Genomic DNA, 19,814 nt, shown 5'->3' with positions numbered 1-19,814 from the left:
GCACAGGTTCGCAGCCAGGTTCACGTCCTCCGTATGATACAGGGTACTTCTAGCTGACATGTCCGGCACGAACAAACACAAGTCCACCTGTGGAAGGAACTGTCATCTAGAAGCCCCACAAATAATTTTTGTTTGTTTGTTTTGAGATGCAGTTTCGCTCTTGTTGCCCAGGCTGGAGTGCAATGGCGTGATCTCGGCACACTGCAACCTCCGCTTCCTGGGTTCAAGTGATTCTCCTGCCTCACCTGCCAAGTAGCTGGAACTACAGGTGCATGCCGTGACACCCGGCTAATTTTTTGTATTTTTAGTAGAGACAGGGTTTCACCATGTTGGCCAGGCTGGTCTCAAACTCCTGACCCGCCTTGGCCTCCCAAAGTGCTGGGATTACAGGTGTGAGCCACCGTGTCTGGCTTTTTTTTTATTTTTGATATGGAGTCTCGCTGTCACCTAGGCTATAGTGCAGTGGCACAATCTCAGCTCACTGCAACCTCCGCCTCCCTGGTTCAAGCAATTCTCCTGCCTAAGCTTCCCAAGTAGCTGGGATTACAGGTACCTGCCACCATGCCCAGCAATTTTTTTTTTTTTTTTTTTTGGTAGAGATGGGCTTTTACCATGTCGGCCAAGCTGGTCTTGAACTCTTGACCTCAAGCAGTCCGCCCGCCTCGGCCTCCCAAAGTGTTGGGATTACAGGTGTGAGCCACCGCACCCAGCCCACCACAAATAATTCTTCAGGTAATGAGTAGTACACAAATAACCAAACACAAATGGAAATAATATGAACAAGAACCAGCAGAAACAACAAAAACACCCACAAAGTTGGCTTCACATGATGAAACTGTCAATCACTGATTATAATACAAAATTTATTTTAAACTATGTTTAAAAATTTAAAAAGCTTGGAATTATCAGCAAGGAAGCCAAAACTGTAAAAAAAATCAATCAATTAATTTAAAAAAAACATCAAAATGGCCTAGTAAGTAGGAAAGGAACCCACTGACATAACTTTTACAAATGAAAAATGCAAGGTCGGGCACAGTGGCTCATACCTGTAATCCCAGCACTTTGGGAGGCCGAGGCGGGGGGATCACAATGTCAGGAGTTTGAGACCAACCTGGCCAATATGTTGAAACCCTGTCTCTACTAAAAATACCAAAATTAGCTGGGTGTGGTGGCATGCAGCTGTAGTCCCAGCTACTCGGGAGGCTGAGGCAAAAGAATCACTTGAACCCGGGAGCTGGAGGTTGCAGTGAACCGAGGTCATGCCACTGCACTCCAGCCTGAGTGACACAGCGAGACTCCGTCTCAAAAAAAAAAAAAAAAAAAAAAGGAAAGAAAGAAAATGCATACCTCAGTGTTGTGTAGGGGGAAAAAAAGTGCAATAATCAATAGTAACCCAATGGCTGGGTTAAATAGCAAAAATTGATCTAACACATTTATACATGTGGCTTTTTAAAGGAAAAAAATAACACATTTAATTGGCATTCCAGAAATGAAAGAAAGGATAAGTACAAAGACAATATTTATTTATTTATTTATTGAAATGCAGTCTCACTCTGTCGCCCAGGCTGGCATGCATCTGCTCACTGCAAGCTCCAACTCCTAGGTTCACGTCATTCTCCTGCCTCAGCCTCCCAAGTAGCTGGGACTACAGGTGCCTGCCACCACACCTGGCTAATTTTTTGCATTTTTAGTAGAGATGGGGTTTCACCCTGTTAGCCAAGATGGTCTCAATCTCCTGACCTCGTGATCTGCCCGCCTCGGCCTCCCAAAGTGCTGGGATTACAGGCATGAGCCACCACGCCCTGCCCAAAGATGCTATTTAAAGACATGATAGTTGGAAAATTAAAAACTGATAAAAGACACCAACAGCATTTAAAAAAAAAAAAAAAAGGCCAAGCATGGTGCCTCACACCTGTGCTCTCTGTACTTCGGGAGGTCAAGGCAAGAGTATCACTTGAGGCCAGGAGTTCAACACCAGCCTGGGCAACATAGCAAGAGCTCATCTCTACAAAAATCTAATTTAGACCAGGCACGGTGGCTCACGCCTATAATCCTAGCACTTTGGGAGGCCAAGGAGGGCGGATCACTTGAGGTCAGGAGCTCGAGACCAGCCTGGCCAACATGGTGAAACTCTCTCTACTAAAAATACAAAAAATTAGCTGGACATGGTGGCGTGCACCTGTAATCTCAGCTACTTGGGAGGCTGAAGCACGAGAATTGCTTGAACCTGGGAGGAAGAGGTAGCAGTGAGCAGAGATTGAGATCCTGCCACTGCACTCCAGCCTAGGTGACAGAGTGAGACTTTGTCTACAAAAAAAAAGGGTTTGCTGGCTGTGGGACCTTGCCAAGCACCAGCAGCCTCATCTGTACAACAGGGCTAACAGTTCTTACCCCAGATTCAAGCCAAAAATCTGCATAAAGCAGATTAAAGTTAAAATTATCTGGATACTTTTTCTTAACAAATCTCATCTGGCACAAGTGTATTTTTTTTTTGGTAGTGGTGGGGGTGGATTTGGGGTGTTTTTATTTTTTTTGAGACAGGGTCTCATTTTGTCACCCAGGCTGGATGGAGTGCAGTGGCACAATCATAGCTGACTACAACCTCAAACTCCTGGGCTCAGGAGATCCTCCTGCCTCAGCCTCCCAAGTAGCTGGGACCGCAGGCACTTGCCACCATACTGGCTAATTTTAATTTTTTTTTTTTTTGAGACAGAGTCTCGCTGTGTCCCCCACGCTGGAGTACAGTGGCACAATCTCGGCTCACTGCAAGCTCCACCTCCCAGGTTCACGCCATTCTCCTGCCTCAGCCTCCCGAGTAGCTGGGACTACACGCGCCTGCCAACATGCCCAGCTAATTTGTTGTATTTTTAGTAGAGATGGGGTTTCACTGTGTTGGCCAGGATGGTCTCGATCTCCTGACCTCGTGATCCGCCCGTCTTGGCCTCGCAAAGTGCTGGGATTACAGGCGTGAACCACCGCGCCTGGCCCTTAAATTTTTTTTTGTAGAGATAGGGTCTTTGTTGCCCAGGCTGGTCGGGAACTCCTGGGCTCAAGCAGTCCTCCTGCCTCTACCTTCCAAAGGACTGGGATTACAGGGGTGAGTGACCACACCCAACCACAGGTACTTTTTGGAAGGGAGGTAGGACATGGGGGTTGCAAGCACAGCTGTGAGTGAAAATCCTCACACCGCATGCAACTGGTTCGCAATTCTCAGTCTCAGCCGCCTCACCTGCAAAATGAGAACTGAAATTGTACCTATTTCAGGATTTGTAGTCAGGGAGACTACACAGTTTGATATATGTAGAAAAAAGTTCTCATGGGCTGGGCTTGGTGGCTCATGCCTGTAATCTCAGCACTTTGGGAGGTCAAGGCGGGTGGACACCTGAGGTCAGGAGTTTGAGACCAGCCTGATCAACATGGTCCCATCTGTACTAAAAAATAGAAAAAATTAGCAGGGCATGGTGACAGGTGCCTGTATTGCCAGCTACTTGGGAGGTTGAGGCAGCAGAATCGCTTGAACCCAGGAGGTGGAGTTTGCAGTGAGCCGAGATCTCGCCATTGCACTCCAGCCTGGGCGACAGACTAAGGCTCTGTCCCCCCACCAAAAAAAATAGAAAAATTAGCTGGGCGTGGTGGCAGGCGCCTGTAATCCCAGCTACTTAGAGGCTGATGATGGAGAATTGCTTGAACCCAGGAGGCAGAGGTTGCAGTGAGCCAAGATTGTGCCACTGCACTCCAGCCTGGGTGACAAGAGCGAAACTCCATCTTAAAAAAAAAAAAAAAGTTCTCATGATGCCTGGCACATAGTAGATGCTCAATAAATGTCAGCGAATGTGGATGAACCTAAATTGAGGACCTATGTTTATCCTCTCATTTGATACCCCGAGTTTCAGCCCTGGAGTTGATTTGGAGGGCAGATGCTCGCTACACTCTGTACTAATCCTCCACCTTGGCCTGGCATCCGTGTTCACTGCTAAGTTTCCATCAAAGTCATAAACTCACAGGCACAGAGCTCGGTGTAGGACTCTGCTTCCAGATGCCATCCGTCTCAGGTTTTTCTTTTGAGTTGGTTTGCTGAGCAGCTGTGTATGCACCAAAGTGTGTCCTTAAGGACAGCATGGGCCGGGCATGGTGGTTCACACTTGTAATCTCAGCATTTTGGGAGGCCGAGGCAGGTGGATCACAAGGTCAGGAGATCGAGACCATCCTGGCTAACACGATGAAACCCCGTCTCTACTAAAAATACAAAAATTAGCTGGGCGTGGTGGCACACACCTGTAGTCCCAGCTACTCCGGAGGCTGAGGCAGGAGAATCGCTTGTACCCAGGAGGCGGAGGTTGCAGTGAGCCAAGATCTCACCACTGCACTCCAGCCTGGGTGACAGAGCGAGACTCCACCTCAACAAGAAAAACGTCCTGGGCTCAAGTGATCCTACCGCCTCAACCTCTCAAAGTGCTGAGATTGCAGGCATGAGCCACCACACCCAGTCTGCATTTTTTAATAAGCACCCCAGCTGAGTCTGAAAATTAGGTAGGGTTGGGAAATACTTGCTCACTGGAGTTTGCAGTTACACCCACCATCTCACACTGCTGCGCCAACAGCTGAAAGGGAGAGCCAGTGTGCTGTAGCTACTCTGCAATAGATCTAGATCTGTCTTACCCATTGCGCTCATAGATGCTCCCAGACTTTCTTTTTTTTTTTTTTTTTTTTGAGGCGGAGTCTCGCTCTGTCGCCCAGGCTGGAGTGCAGTGGCCGGATCTCAGCTCACTGCAAGCTCCGCCTCCCGGGTTCACACCATTCTCCTGCCTCAGCCTCCCGAGTAGCTGGGACTACAGGCGCCCGCCACCTCGCCCGGCTAGATTTTTGTATTTTTTTTAGTAGAGACGGGGTTTCACCGTGTTAGCCAGGATGGTCTCGATCTCCTGACCTCGTGATCCACCCGGCTCGGCCTCCCAAAGTGCTGGGATTACAGGCTTGAGCCACCGCGCCCGGCCACTCCCAGACTTTCAAAACCCGTTGTTTTCCAAAGTACCTTCTGAGGCATCCTAGTTCTTTTGTTGTTGTTGTATTTTGTTTGTTGAGACAGAGTGTCGCTCTGTCGCCCAGGCTGGAGTGTAGTGGTGTGATCTTGGCTCACTGCAGCTTCTGCCACTGGGTTCCAGCGATTCTCCTGTTTCAGCCTCTCAAGTAGCTGGGATTACAGGCTCATGCCACCATACCTGGCTAATTTTTGTATTTTTAGTAGATATGGGGTTTCATCATGTTGTCCAAGCTGGTCTCAAACTCCTGAGTTCAGGTGAACTACTGGCCTTGGCCTCCCAAAGTGCTGGGATTACAGGTGTGAGCTACCATGCCCGGCTGAGGTATCTTAGTTCTATGAAGTACTTCCTAATAAAAAGGGTTCCATAGTGAAATACTTTGGGAGCCTCTGTCTTAAAAATTCACATGATGCAGTGAGGAAACGCATTTTATGTTGTCTCACCCTGCTTCTTGGATTTCAGATCCCCTTTGTCATGCAATGTCTATTTACATGAGTTCTACAGAATGTTTGGCGTTTTTGTTGTTGTTGTTTGTTTGAGACAGGGTGTCACTGTGTTGCCCGGGCTGGTCTTAAACTCTTGGGTTCATGGGATTCTCTCACCTCAGCCTCCTGACTACAAGTGTGCACCACCACACCTGGCTTATGCAGGTGGTGTTTTGCAGAAACACTGGTTACACTTTTTTTCTTTTTCCTTTTTCTGGAGAATGGGGTCACACTATATTGCCCAGACTGATCTCAAACTCCTGAGCTCAAGCTATCCCTCTGCCTCTGCCTCCCAAAGAGCTGGGATTACAGATGTGAACCACCATGCCCAGCCAGAAACAATGGCTTATTACCCATTGGGTTTGGAAGAATCTGGACTTCCAAAATATCAGCTTGTCTCCTCTGTGCCTGGTTATGAACACATCCTATGTGCCCCATGTGGGAGTTAGGTTAGGACTGGTACAGTAGCAAGGCTGCCATTCTGGAGAATTACCTGACACAAAACAAGCCACGGAGAATTCATCTGGTTGGGTGGCATCACTGGACCAGACCAGTAACAGTCTTTTAGTCTTTTACTCTTTTTTAAAAATATTTATTTATTTATTTATTTATTTATTTATTTATTTTGAGACAGAGTCTTGCTCTGTCGCCCAGGCTGGAGTGTAGTGGTGTGATCTCGGCTCACTGCAACCTCCGCCTCCTGGGTACAAGTGATTCTCCTGCCTCAGCCTCCCAAGCAGCTGAGATTACAGGCACCTGCCACTGTGCCCAGCTAATTACTGTATTTTTAGTAGAGACAGGGTTTCACCGTGTTGGCCAGGCTGGTCTCAAACTCTTGACCTCGGGTGATCCTCCCCCCCTGAGCCTCTCGAAGTGTTGGTATTACAGGCATGAGCCACCACACCTAGCAGTCCTTTGCTCTTTCAGTTCGCTGACCTAAAGAACAGCATTTTGCCGGGCCAGTGGCTCACGCCTATAATCCCCGCACTTTGGGAGGCCAAGGCGGGCAGATCATGAGGTCAGGAGATTGAGACCATCCTGGATAACACGATGAAACCCCATCTCTACTAAAAATACAAAAAATTAGCCGGGCATGGTGGTGGGCGCCTGTAGTCCCAGCTACCCGGGAGGCTGAGGCAGAAGAATGGCATGAACCCAGGAGGCGGAGCTTGTACTGAACTGAGATCAGGCCACTGCACTCCAGCCTGGGCGACGAAGCAAGACTCCGTCTCAAAGAAAAAAAAAACACCATTTGGCCCCTGCAAACCTTTGGACCAAGTGTTTACCTCTGGGGAGGGACCACGTTCTTATTCCTCTGGCTGTCACCCCACAATGGTCTCTTCCCTATCCTTGAAGGGTGGCAGCTTGAGACAATCAAAAGAAAGAAGGTCTTCCAATTGTAGCACAATTAGGAGACAAAGGTGTGAAAACGACAAGCCAGCACACTCTAGGCAGATCCCGCCTGAGCTTCACTGGCGCTCGGTGGGACCTTCTCTGTCAGTCCTCTGCACAGGCATTGGCCGAGGGCACTAGAGCCCCAGGTATTCAGCCAGGAACACGGCCAGAATGCGGCTTAAGTTGTGTACCGTGGGCGGGTGGAGATTGGCCTCTGTGTCCGCAGGGGTGTGCCAGACAGCAGGGAAGGGCGTAGAGATGAGATGGAGCACGGGGACCCCTGAAGTGACAGAGGAGACTTTGTCAGGTCCGCTGCAGCCCACCACAACCCAGGAGCCCAAGCCCAGCCTCTAGGTAACCTTGCCTTGCCCTCACACACTGGTGAAAGATAGTATGTTCGGGCACTTTTTTTTTTTTGAGGCGGAGTCTCTCTCTGTCGCCCAGGCTGGAGTGCAGTGGCGCGATCTCAGATCACTGCAGCCTCTGCCTCCCGGATTCCAGCGATTCTACTGTCTCAGCCTCCCGGGTAGCTGGGATTACAGGCAGGTACCACGACACCTGTCTAATTTTTGTATTTTTAGTAGAGATGGGGTTTCATCATGTTGGCCAGGCTGGTCTCAAACTCCCGACTTCAGGTGATCCGCCCGCCTCAGCCTCCCAAAGTGCTAGGATTACAGGCGTGAGCAACCACGCCCAGGCCTCGCACTTTTTTTTTGTTTTTTGAAATATTGTCTCCCTCTGTTGTCCAGGCTAGAGCGCAGCTACTCAATCAAGGCTCACTGCAGCCTTGACTTCCCAGGCTCAGGTGATCCTCCCACTTCAGCCTCTTGAGTAGCTGAGACTATAGGTGCGAACCACCATGCCCTGCTAAATTTTGTATTTTTAGTAAAGACAAGATTTATGCCATGTTGCCCAGGCCGGTTTCAAACTCCTGGGCTCGAGGATTCCTGTCCCCCAACACCCCTCCTAACTCAGCCTCCCAAAGTGCTGGGATTATAGGTGTGAACCACCGTGCCGAGCTGCAAACATTTCTGGAATGCTTGCTATGTGCTGGGTGCTGGTCCAAGTAAGGTCTTTACCGGTGTTAGCACGTTCAATCTCCTCAACAATACTCTAAGATAGGGAGTATTATCCCCATTTTACAGATGAATAAATCAAAGCACAAAGAGGTTAGGCCACTTAGCACCATTCCCCAGCCCTGGGAAGGGGCCATGGCCAGTTCCAACTTGTGGCTTCCTTAGACACCCACCCTCCGTCCCTCCCTGCGGCAGGTACCTCTGCGGAGGAAGGGGATGTGGTCGTCTTCCACAGAGCCAAAGGGCTCCCCGGGTTGGAAGTACATCACTTCCTGGGGATGAGACTGCAGCAGGTTCAAACGGTGCAGACGCTTCTCTGGAGGTGGGGGTGATTAGAGAGGAAGGGTTAGTCCTTAGTAGTCAGAGGTCCCCAGTCCACAAATCAGAGGAGGGCAGAGCACCCAGAGACAAAGCCCTGGTCATCCCAACAAGGATGAATGCCAGTTACTCCTTCCTGTGGGCTCACTATGTTCCTGGTCTCATTCAATCCCTCCAAGTCAAAGACATAGACATTCTTTTTTTTGAGACAAGATCTTGTGGCCCAGTGTGGTGGCTCACACCTGTAATCCCAGCACTTAGGGAGGCCGAGGCAGGTGGATCACCTGAGGTTAGGAGTTCGAAACCAGCTTGGCCAACATAGTGAAACCCTGTCTCCACTAAAAATACAAAAATTAGCTAGGTGTGGTGGTGGGCGCTTGTAGTCCCAGCTACTTGGGAAGCTGAGGCACAAGAATTGCTTGAACCTGGGAGGTGGAGGTTGCAGTGAGCTAAGATTGCACCACTGCACTCCAGCCTGGGTGACAGAGTAAGATTCTGTCTCAAAAAAAAAAAAAAAAAAAAAAAAACAGAAAAGAAAAAAGGCCAGGTAAGGTGGCTCACGCCTGTAATCCCAGCACTTTGGAAGGTTGAGGCGGACGGATCACAAGGTCAGGAGTTCGAGACCAGCCTGGCCAATATGGTGAAACCCTGTCTCTACTAAAAATACAAAAATTAGCCAGGCGTGGTGGCAGATGCCTGTAGTCTCAGCTACTCAGGAGGCTGAGGCAGGAGAATCGCTTGAACCTAGGAGGCAGAGGTTGTAGTGAGCCAAGATTGGGCCACTACACTCCAGCCTGGGAGACCAAGCGAGACTCTGTCTCAAAAAAAAAAAAAAAAAAGATCTTGTTCTCTCATCCACACTGGAATGCAGTGGGGCGATGACAGCTCAGTGCAGCCTTAATCTTGCTGGCCTGAGCGATCCTCCAGTCTCAGCCTCTCAAATAGCTGGGACTTCACGCGCCTGCCCCCATGCCTGGGTAATTGTGTGTGTGTGTGGAAACGGGATCTTCCTGTGTTGCCCGGGCTGGCCTCAAACTTCTGGGTTCATGTGATCTTCCTGCCTCGGCCTCTCAAAGTGCTGGGACTACAGGCATGAGCCACTACTTCTGGGTCCCCTGGCCTTTTTTTTTGAGACAGTCTCTCTGTGTCGCCAGGTTGGAGCGCAGTGGCGCAATCTCGGCTCACTGCAACCTCCACCTCCCAGGTTCAAGCAATTTTCCTGCCTCAGACTCCTGAGTAGCTGGGAGTATAGGCACCCGCCACCATGCCCAGCTAATTTTTGAATGTTTAGTAGAGATGGGGTGTCACCATATTGGCCAGATTGGTCTCGAACTCCCAACCTTGTGATTCACCTGCCTCAGCCTTCCAAAGCGCTGGGATTACATGCGAGAGCCACCAGGCCCAGCCCCCACTGGCCATTTTACAGATAGGAAACTGAGGCTCAGAGAAATGAAGCCACTTGTCCAAGTTCACCCAGCTGGTAAGATTGGAAACCACAGCTGTCTCACCTTACAGCCCGTCTGTTAATCACTATCACTAATCTCTAGTTCCTTAGAAAGATAGAGAGGTAGAGAAAAGGCTGGATGAGCCTTTATTTTATTTTATTTTATTTTTTGAGACAGAGTCTCGCTCTGTCACCCAGGCTGGAGTGCAGTGGCACAATTTCAGCTCACTGCAATCTATGCCTCCCAGGTACAAACGATTCTTCTGCCTCAGCCTCCGGAGTAGCTGAGACTACAGGCACACACTACCTCACCTGGCTGCTTTTTGTATTTATAGTAGAGATAGGGTTTTACCATATTGGCCAGGCTGGTCTCGAACTCCTGACCTTGTGATCCACCCACCTCAGACTCCCAAAGTGTTGGGATTACAGGCGTGAGCCATTGCACCTGGCCGAGCCTTTATTTTTAAAAACAATTTTTAGGCCGGGTGCAGTGGCTCATGCCTGTAATCCCAGCTCTCAAGGAGGCAGAGGCGGGAGGATCACTTGAGCCCAGGAGTTCGAGACCTGCCTGGGCAATATAGCGAGACCCTGTTCTCCACAAAAAGGAAGAAAAACAATTTTTAACTTTTTAAAATTTTTATTTTTATTTATTTCTTTTTTGAGACAGAGTCTCACTCTGTCACCCAGGCTGGAGTGCAGTGGTGCAATCACAGCTTACTGCAGCCTCGACCTCCCAGACTCAAGTGATCCTGCCACTTCAGCCTCCCAAGTCACTGGGACTACAGGCAGGTGCCATCACGCCTGGCTAATTTTTTTTTTTTTTTTTTTTTTAATGGAGTCTCACTCTGTTGCCCAGGCTAGAGTGCAGTGGCACGATCTCGGCTCACTGCAACCTCCGCCTCCCAGGTTCAAGCGATTCTCCTGCCTCAGCCTCCTGAATAGCTAGGATTACAAGCACACACCACCACGCCCGGCTAACTTTTCGTATTTTTAGTAGAGAAGGGGTTTCGCCCCGTTGGCCAGGCTGGTCTCAAACTCCTAACCTCAGGTGATCCACCCGCTTCGGCCTCCCAAAGTGCTGGGATTACAGGCGTGAGCCACCACGACTGACCTAATTTTTGTTTTTATTTTGTAGAGACGGGGTTTCGCCATGTTGCCCAGGCTGGTCTGGAACTCCTGAGTTCAAGTGATCCACCCGCCTCAGCCTCTGAAAGTGCTGGGATTACAGGTGTGAGCCACCAAGCCAGCTTTTTTTTTTTTTTTTTTTTTTTTTTTTTTTGAGACAGGATCTCAGGCTGGAGTGCAGTGGTGCAATCTTGGCTCACTACAGCCTTGACCTCCCAGGAGCCTTGCCCTCCCAGGCTCAAAGGATACTCCCTAGTAGCTGGGATGACAGGTGCATGCCACTGCACCCAGCTGTTGCCCAGGCTAGAGTGCAGTGGCGCAATCTCCGCTCACTGCAAGCTCTGCCTCCTGGGTTCACACCATTCTCCTGCCTCAGCCTCCCGAGTAGCTGGGACTACAGGCGCCCGCCACCACGCCCGGCTAATTTTTTGTACTTTTAGTACAGTCAGGGTTTCACCATGTTAGCTAGGATGGTCTCGATCTCCTGACCTCGTGATCTGCCTGCCTCGGCCTCCCAAAGTGCTGGGATTACAGGCGTGAGCCACCATGCCCGGTGCTAATTTCTTTTTCTAAGAGATGGGGTCACAGGGCGCGGTGGCTCACGCCTGTAATCCCAGCACTTTGAGAGACTGAGGTGGGCGAATCTCGAGATCAGGAGTTCGAGACCAGCTTGGCCAACATAGTGAAACCCTGTCTCTGCTAAAATAAAAAATTAGCTGGCCATGGTGGCATGCGCCTGTAGTCCCAGCTACTCGGGAGGATGAGGCAGGAGAATGGCTTGAACCTGGGAGGTGCAGGTTGCAGTGAGCCAAGATCACGCCACTGCACTCCAGCCTGGGTGACACAGTGAGACTCCATCTCAAAAAAAAAAAAAAAAATGGGGTCTTCCTATGTGGCCCAGACTGGTAGATGAGCCTTTAGAGGGTAGGTGCCTGTCCTACCCCAGCCCGCCGCCCTGTACCCCATACCCCAGGTGGGCTGGGGCCCACCTCCACATTCACCCTTACCAATGCTTCTCAGCCGATGGAACCAGCGGACCGTGCGAGGGAAGTGGCTGTAGAAGGTGGGATTGGGGGCTCCCAGGAGATCAAGAAGCATAAAGAGCTCCTGAGGAGAAAGGCCAGGACTGGAGGGGCCCGCGCAAGATGACGCCAGCCCCGCTTCACCTTCTCCCTCCCTCGCCAGAAGTCAGGGGACCCTGGTCTTACAATAGCCTGGATCCTGGTGGGGCCGGGGCTATGAGGTATAGACTCCATGAGCTGGGCCAGGTGCCGGGAACCGTAAAGGGAGTCCTTGGGTCCCCACTCCTTCAGCGCCTCTTCACCATCCAGGAAGAGCAGTTGCAGGGTCACCGGGGCTGCCTGTGGGAGCAGCAGGGGGCGGTCAGAGACAGCTCAGGACTAGCCCTCAGCCTCGGCACACCCACACTTCTTGCCCATTTGCATGGCTTAACAGAACAAATGAGATGTCCTCACTCATTGAACGTGGTAGCCAAGAGCACAGATTCTGAGTCCAGTTGTCTGGGATCAAATCCGTACTTGGCTGCTTCATAACAAAGCAGGCATGGGGAAGTTACTAACTTCTAGAGGCATCAGTTTCTTCATCTATAAATGGGGTTAATAAGAGTTTTTTTTTTGGTTTTTTTTTTTTGAGATGGAGTCTCGCTCTGTGGCCCAGGCTGGAGTGCAGTGGCCGAATCTCAGCTCACTGCAAGCTCCGCCTCCCGGGTTTACGCCATTCTCCTGCCTCAGCCTCCTAAGTGACTGGGACTATAGGCGCCCGCCACCACGCCCAGCTGATTTTTTGTATTTTTTAGTAGAGACGGGGTTTCACCGTGTTAGCCAGGATGGTCTCGATCTCCTGACCTCGTGATCAGGCCTCGGCCTCCCAAAGTGCTGGGATTACAGGCTTGAGCCACCGCGCCTGGCTGAGGTTTTTTTTTTTTTTTTTTTTTTTTGAGACTAAGTCTTGCTCTGTCACCCGGGCTGGAATGGAATGACACAACCTTGACTCACTGCAACCTCCACCTCCCAGGTTCAAGAGATTCTCCTGCTTCAACCTCCCATATAGCTGTGACCACAGGCGCCCGCTATCACGCCCAGCTAATTTTCGTATTTTCAGTAGAGACAAGGTTTCACCATGTTGGCCGGGCTGGTCTCAAACTCCTGACCTCAAATGATCCACCTGCCTCAGCCTCCCAAAGTGCTGGGATTACAGATGTCAGCCACCACGCCCAGCAATAACAGTTCTTTTCAAAGGGTAAGGTTTGAATCCAGGTCTTAGAACAGTGCCTGGCATGTAACTAAATAAGGATTATCTCTGATTATTATTCCTCAAGCTCAGTTTGGAGAAAGAGATAGAGCCACAAATGAGTAATTATACAAACAGCGAAATGCAGTTGAGACAAATGCTTCTAAGAACTATAGAGTCCTGAGAGGGCATAGGAAGGAGGCTGGGGGATGACCTGGCCTGGAGAGGGCGTTGGGTCTTTTGGGAAGGGATGTTTGCCATGAGAGTGGGTAGGAACTGGCCTGGCAAAATGGAGCAGGAGGAAGAGCATTCCCAGCCAAGGGAGCAACACAGGGCAAGGCTGTGGCCAGGGAAGGGGTCCCAGAGGTTTGAGAGGAGTCCGGAGGGTTTAGCAAGGGCCAGGGAGTGTGGGCTTTGTTATAGGGACACTGGGGAGGTACGGAGGGGGGTTGAGCAGGGCAAGACCATGATGAGATCTGTGTTTTTCTTTTCTGTTTGTTTTGAGACAGAATCTCGCTCTGTCGTCCAGGCTGGAGTTCAGTGGTGTGATCTTGGCTCACTGCAACCTCCGCCTCCCGGGTTCAAGTGATCCTCCTGTTTCTTTTTTTTTTTTTTTTTTTTTTGAGACAGAGTCTCGCTCTGTCGCCCAGGCTGGAGTGCAGTGGCCAGATCTCAGCTCACTGCAAGCTCCGCCTCCCGGGTTCACGCCATTCTCCTGCCTCAGCCTCCCAAGTAGCTGGGACTGCAGGCGCCCGCCACCTCGCCCGGCTAGTTTTTTTTTTGTATTTTTCAGTAGAGACGGGGTTTCACCGTGTTAACCAGGATGGTCTCGATCTCCTGACCTCGTGATCCACCCATCTCGGCCTCCCAAAGTGCTGGGATTACAGGCTTGAGCCACCGCGCCCGGCCGATCCTCCTGTTTCAACCTCCCAAGTAGCCAGGATTACAGGTGTGCACCACCATGCCCAGCTAATTTTTGTATTTTTAGTAGAGATGGGGTTTCCCTGTTGGCCAAGCTGGGCTCGAACTTCTGACCTCAAATGATCTGCCTGCCTTGGCCTCCCAAAATGCTGGGATTACAGGCGTGAGCTACCATGCCCGGCTGGGAAGGCCTCTTTAAAGGGGTGACATTGGAGTGGACACCTGAGTGAAGAGTGGGAGTCAGCCAGGAAGATATCTATGAAAAGCATATTCTTTTTTTTTTTTTTTTTTTAAGAGACAAGGTCTCTTGTCACCCAGGCTAGAATACAGTGGCATGATCATGGCTCACTGCAGCCTCAAACTCCTCGACTCAAGCCATCCTCCCCTCTCAGCCTCCCAAGTAGCATGCCACTACACCCGGATAATTTTTTTTTTTTTTTTTTTTTTGAGATGGAGTCTTGCTGTGTCACCCAGGCTGGAGAGCAGTGGTGCAACTTCAGCTCACTGCAACCTCCGCTTCCCGAGTTCAAGCAGTTCTCTGCTTCAGTCTCCCGAGTAGCTGGGGTTACAGGTGTGTACCACCAAGCGTGGCTAATTTTTGTATTTTTGGTAGAGACAGGGTTTCACCATGTTGGCCAGGCTGGTCTTGAACTCCTGACCTCATGATCCACCCACCTCAGCCTTCCAAAATGCTGGGATTCCAAGCGTGAGCCACCGAGCCTGGCCAGAAAAGCACATTCTATCCAAAGCAAACAGCAAGTGCAAATGCTCTGAGGCGGGAGTGAGCCCTGCGGGTTTGAGGAATCCAGAGGAGGTAGGGGTGGCTACAGCAGAGTGAGCAAGAGGTGAGGGGTGGGAGATGAGGCTGGAGAGGTACCAGGGCACAGCCCATGGGCCAATATAAGGACTCTGGATTATGCTTGCGGGATGCAATGCAATGCAATGAGGCGGGAGCCCTGGGAGGGTTTGGGGGAGAGGAAAGAGAATCTGACATCTAGGAGGTAAAAAGATCCCTGTGATGGCCAGGCGTGGTGGCTCACGCCTGTAATCCCCGCACTCTGGGAGGCCGAGGAGGGCAGATCACCTGAGGTTGGGAGTTCGAGACCAGCCTGACCAACATGGAGATAGCACGTCTCCACTAAAATTACAAAATTAGCTGTGCGTGGTGGCACATGCCTGTAATCCCATCTACTAGGGAGGCTGAGGCAGGAGAATCGCTTGAACCCGAGAGGCAGAGGTTGCGGTAAGCCAAGATCCCGCCATGTGCACTCCAGCCTGGGGAGCAAGAGTGAAACTCTGTCTCAAAAAAGGAAAAAAATATCCCTGTGACACCGTGCGCGGAGTAGAGTGGGAAGATGAGAGGGATGACAAATGTCCAGAAAAGGTAAGGTGGGGGCTTGGGAAAAGGTGGAGGTAGCCCACTACCCTCCCCAACTCCTGCTCCTTACCTGTTCTTTGGCCCTGCTCAGCTCCAGGTCAAGTGCCTGGGCCAGCTCCAGCAGCAGGGCACAGGGCACAGCCGAGTCTGTGGCCCCTACAAACGGGGTCGATCCGGGTGGGAAGAGCTTCGAGTCATAATGGCAGGCAAGGGTGAGGTGACGGGCAGCCCCCGGGTCCAGCGTGGCCACCACATTGCCAAAGTCCACTGGGCCCAGGGGCGTCGAGGCTGTGAAGGGATCCAGCTCCACGTGCCAACCTGCTGTCAGGGACCGCAGCGTGGCCTCCAGGAACTAGCGGCAAGAGAGAGGTGGGAGGGTGGACGGGGACTGGGGAGGAGGTGGGGAGAAGGGCCACGTGACCTGAGCCATGTAGAGCAGATGGGTTGACTCTAAAGTCCCACTCTGATTTAATGGATTTCTTTCTTTTTTATCTTTTTCTTTTTTTTTTTTTTTTGAGACAGAGTCTCGCTCTGTCACCCAGAAGGGAGTGTAGTGGCGCGATCTTGGCTCACTGCAAGCTCCGCCTCCTGGGTTCACGCCATTCTCCTGCCTCAGTCTCCTGAGTAGCTGGAACTACAGGTGCCCGCCACCATGCCCGGCTAATTTTTTGTATTTTTAGTAGAGACAGGGTTTCACCGTGTCAGCCAGGATGGTCTTGATCTCCTGACCTCGTGATCTGCCTGCTTCGGCCTCCCAAAGTGCTGGGATTACAGGCGTGAGCCACCGTGCCTGGCCTCTTTTTTTCTTTTTCTTTTTGAGATGGAGTCTTGCTCTGTCACCCAGGCTGGAGTGCAGTGGCTCGATCTCAGCTCACTGCAACCTCCGCCTCCTGGCTTCAAGTGATTTCTCCTGACTCAGCCTCCCGAGTAGCTGGGGTTACAGGCCCCCCCCACAACACCTGGCTATTTTTTGTACTTTTAGAAGAGATGAGGTTTCACAATGTTGGCCAGCCTGGTATCAAATTCCTGACCTCAAGTGATCTGCCTGCTTCAGCCTCCCAAAGTGCTGGGACTATAGGTGTGAGCCACTGTGCCCAGTCCCCTACTGTGATTAAAATCATTCCCTTGACAGTCCTGGTGAGTACCTACTGGGTGCCAGATGTTGGGGTGACCCCGCCTCTTGAAGCCAACAAGACTCATCACAGCTTACCCTTTTTTTTTTTTTTTTTTTTTTTTGAGACAGAGTCTCGCTCTGTCGCCCAGGCTGGAGTGCAGTGGCGCAATCTCGGCTCACTGCAAGCTCCGCCTCCCGGGTTCACGCCATTCTCCTGCCTCAGCCTCCTGAGTAGCTGGGACTACAGGCGCCCGCCACCGCGCCCGGCTAATTTTTTGTATTTTTAGTAGAAACGGGGTTTCACCGTGGTCTCTATCTCCTGACCTTGTGATCCGCCCGCCTCGGCCTCCCAAAGTGCTGGGATTACAGGCGTGAGCCACCGCGCCCGGCATAGCTTACCCTTAAATAGCTCTCACTGTGTGCTAAGCTCTCTTCTCGGAACCATAAAGGGGAGGGACTGCCGATACATGATCCCATTTTGCAGATGAGGAAATGGGCTCAGAGAGGTTAAGAAACTAGTTCGGGCTGGGCGCGGTGGCTCACGCCTGTAGTCCCAGAACTTTGGGGGTCTGAGGCAGGTGGATCACGAGGTCAGGCGTTCAACACCAGCCTGGCCAACATAGTGAAACCCCGTCTCTACTAAAAATACAAAAAAATTAGCCAGACGTGGTGGCGGGCACCTGTAATCCCAGCTACTCAGGAGGTTGAGGCAGGAGAATCACTTGAACCTGGTAAGTGGAGGTTGCCGTGAGCCGAGATTGCGCCACTGCACTCCAACCCAAGCAACAGTGTGAGACTCCGTCTCAAAAAAAAAAAAAAGAAAAGAAAAGAGAAAAGAAACAAGTCCAAGGTCACAATCTAAGTGGATGAGGTCGCACTGGGACTCAGGCAGTATTTAAATGACTCTTTTTTTTTTTTTTTTTTGAGATGGAGTCTTGCTCTGTCACCCATGCTGGGGTGCAGTGGAGCAATCTCAGCTCACTGAAGCCTCCGCCTCCCGGGTTCAAGTGATTCTCGTGCCTCAGCCTCCCAAGTAGCTGCGACTACAGTTACCCACCACCACGCCTGGCTAATTTTGTATTTTTAGTAGAGATGGGGTTTCACGATGTTGGCCAGGCTGGTCTCAAATTCCTGACCTCAAGTGATCTGCCTGTCTTGACCTCCCAAAGTGCTAGGATTACAGGTGTGAGCTGCTGTGCCTGGCCTTTAAATGACTCACATTACAGCACCAGGTTGGAGCCAACCTGCTTGGGTTCAACTCTAGGTCTATGATTTTCTAAACATTGGGTCTCACTATGTTGACTAGGCTAGTCTCGAAGTTCTCAGATGATTCCCCCACCTTGGCTTCCCAAAGTGCTGGGATTACAGGCATGAGCCAGTGCACCAGGCTAAGGTCTACTATTTATTATCTGTAGGATTTGTGCAATGTGTATAACCTCTCTGAGCCTCAATTTCCCCATCTGCATAATGAAGATCATATTGGTACCCACCTTAAAGGGCTGTCTGTTGCCTATGCCTAGCACATAGTAAGCTTTTGGTGGGGGCATTAAGGGGGGCAGTACAGCCTGGTGGTTTGTTTTCAGCATGGGAGTCTAGAGTCCGATTAACTCCAGTCATTGCCCCAGTTCCTCCTCTTAGCTCCTTTGGGATCTTGAACAGGATGCTTATTTCCCATTCCCTGGAGGGCTAGGGGGTCAGGGACTGGAGGTGGGTCCCTTTACCTTTCTGACTTGGAGATTTCCCGGGCTGCCTGGGGTTCGCACAACCAGCAGGGGGCGCAGATAAGTGCCCCAGAGACGCTGTGGGTCCAGTTGTCCCACCACCCTCCGCAGCCGGGCTTCGGGAAGGCTTCCGATCAACGGGACCTTGGGAAGGAGGTGGGATAGGGAAGGGAAGAATGAGAGCAACCCACCATTTCATCCCTACCCCGGGCGCCGTCACCCACAAGCAGCCCCGGGTCCTCTTTCTAATTTGCGGCCTCCAGCATCGGAGACTTCTAGGATAAATCCAAGGCTCAGAAAAAGTCCTTCCAAGACCATCCGGTCCAGCCTACCTCAAACTTGATGGGGAAATCGAGGCCCAGTGAGAGAGAGGGGAGATGGAGGAAGGGACTCTTCCAAATAGTTGACTAAAGGCGTAGAACCCTGAACCCCCTCGTCTTACTATTTCAGACCTTTCCTCATAAAAGGAAGCTACTGTTGTAAAACCAGCCCGAAGCCTTATTCCTTTGGTAAGGGTCATGCGCTCAGATGACGAAGACTGTGGCATCTGCGGTTAGGGCCGTACGCTAAAGCCAAGTCAACCCTGGGTAACAGCGGGGAGGGAATGAGGGTCCCCGCGGTGCCCGGGTCCCCGCCCAGCCTCACCCGCAGCTCCCGGCCCAGCGGCAGCTCCTCAGTCCTGCGGTGCCAGCCGCTCCAAATGGTGTAGAACGCCGAGCCCACGGCCAGCGCCAGCAACAGGGGCAAGAGCCGAACCCGCGGTAGCAGGCGGCGCTTCGGGGGCAAGAGTGGCTCCATAACGCCACGTTCCCCTAGCCGCAGGCGGGGCCGCCCGCGGCCCCCGGAACGCATGGCAGCTATGCCCTGAAACCTGTACCAGACCACGATTGAGTTTAGGCCCAGCCAAGTTCCACCCCATGGAATCAGTGGGCCAATAAGCAACAGCAGCGGCTGCACCTGCCCACCCCACAGCGAGCAGCGAAACCAATAAGAGCTACGGTCCTGAGGACACGCCTCCCGGCCTCCCTTGGGTATTGGGGTTGGTTCTTCTGAGAATGGCACGACCCAAAAGGGAGCGCAAAAGAGATAGGCTCCGCCTTAGCGGAGGGGGAAAGCCAATGAGCAGCGTTTGATCGTGGAAAATATTCAATCTCTCGGGCGCAGGTCCATGCCCCTCCCGGATGTAGGCAGGGGATTGGTGGCGCAGGGTCGGAAAGATCAGTAGATACGTCAATAACCCGTCCCAGAGGGAAGAGGGGCGGTGCCTGTCTCCGAAGCGAGGAGCGGATTGGCTTCAGCGGAGGCCGCGCCCCCGAAGTCACGGCCGGCGGGCATTTGGAAATAGTTTGTCATTTCCCTCCTTCAACCTGTACCATTCTTCAACGAAACGGTTTGAATCAGACCGCCTTTCCTTTTGTCTTCATTGTCATAAACATCTGCCCCGTGTGGTTCTGACTGGCCTCGAACCCCTATTCGAGGCTTTTATTCTTTCATTGTGCACCGTTGGTGGGCAATGCTATGGCAACAGGCCACGCCTCCACTTACTGG

At 51.5% G+C, this 19,814-nt stretch overlaps 1 protein-coding gene and 1 long non-coding RNA gene across 5 annotated transcripts; one reads left to right on the top strand and one right to left on the bottom strand.

The window, feature by feature from the left end:
- Window positions 1-2,683: 2,683 nt before the first annotated feature.
- Window positions 2,684-19,774, bottom strand: QPCTL (glutaminyl-peptide cyclotransferase like). 4 transcript variants are annotated; one of them, NM_001194501.2, is given in 8 exon segments: window positions 6,114-6,253; window positions 6,730-7,199; window positions 8,195-8,311; window positions 11,890-11,989; window positions 12,091-12,243; window positions 15,502-15,783; window positions 18,267-18,410; window positions 18,912-19,774. In NM_001194501.2, coding segments are annotated over 7 exon segments (1,149 nt in total). In that variant the 5' UTR covers window positions 19,119-19,774; the 3' UTR covers window positions 6,114-6,253; window positions 6,730-7,053.
- Window positions 3,664-5,507, top strand: LOC144337197 (uncharacterized). The gene is made up of 2 exons (XR_013409935.1): window positions 3,664-4,131; window positions 5,373-5,507. It is a non-coding gene; the product is annotated as an uncharacterized LOC144337197 (long non-coding RNA).
- Window positions 19,775-19,814: the final 40 nt, after the last annotated feature.

The sequence above is a fragment of the Macaca mulatta genome, chromosome 19 (assembly GCF_049350105.2).
Source record: "Macaca mulatta isolate MMU2019108-1 chromosome 19, T2T-MMU8v2.0, whole genome shotgun sequence".
Lineage (NCBI taxonomy): Eukaryota > Metazoa > Chordata > Mammalia > Primates > Cercopithecidae > Macaca > Macaca mulatta.
The sequence above is the reverse complement of the archived record's forward strand: the minus strand, read 5'-3'. Positions and strand labels throughout refer to the sequence as shown.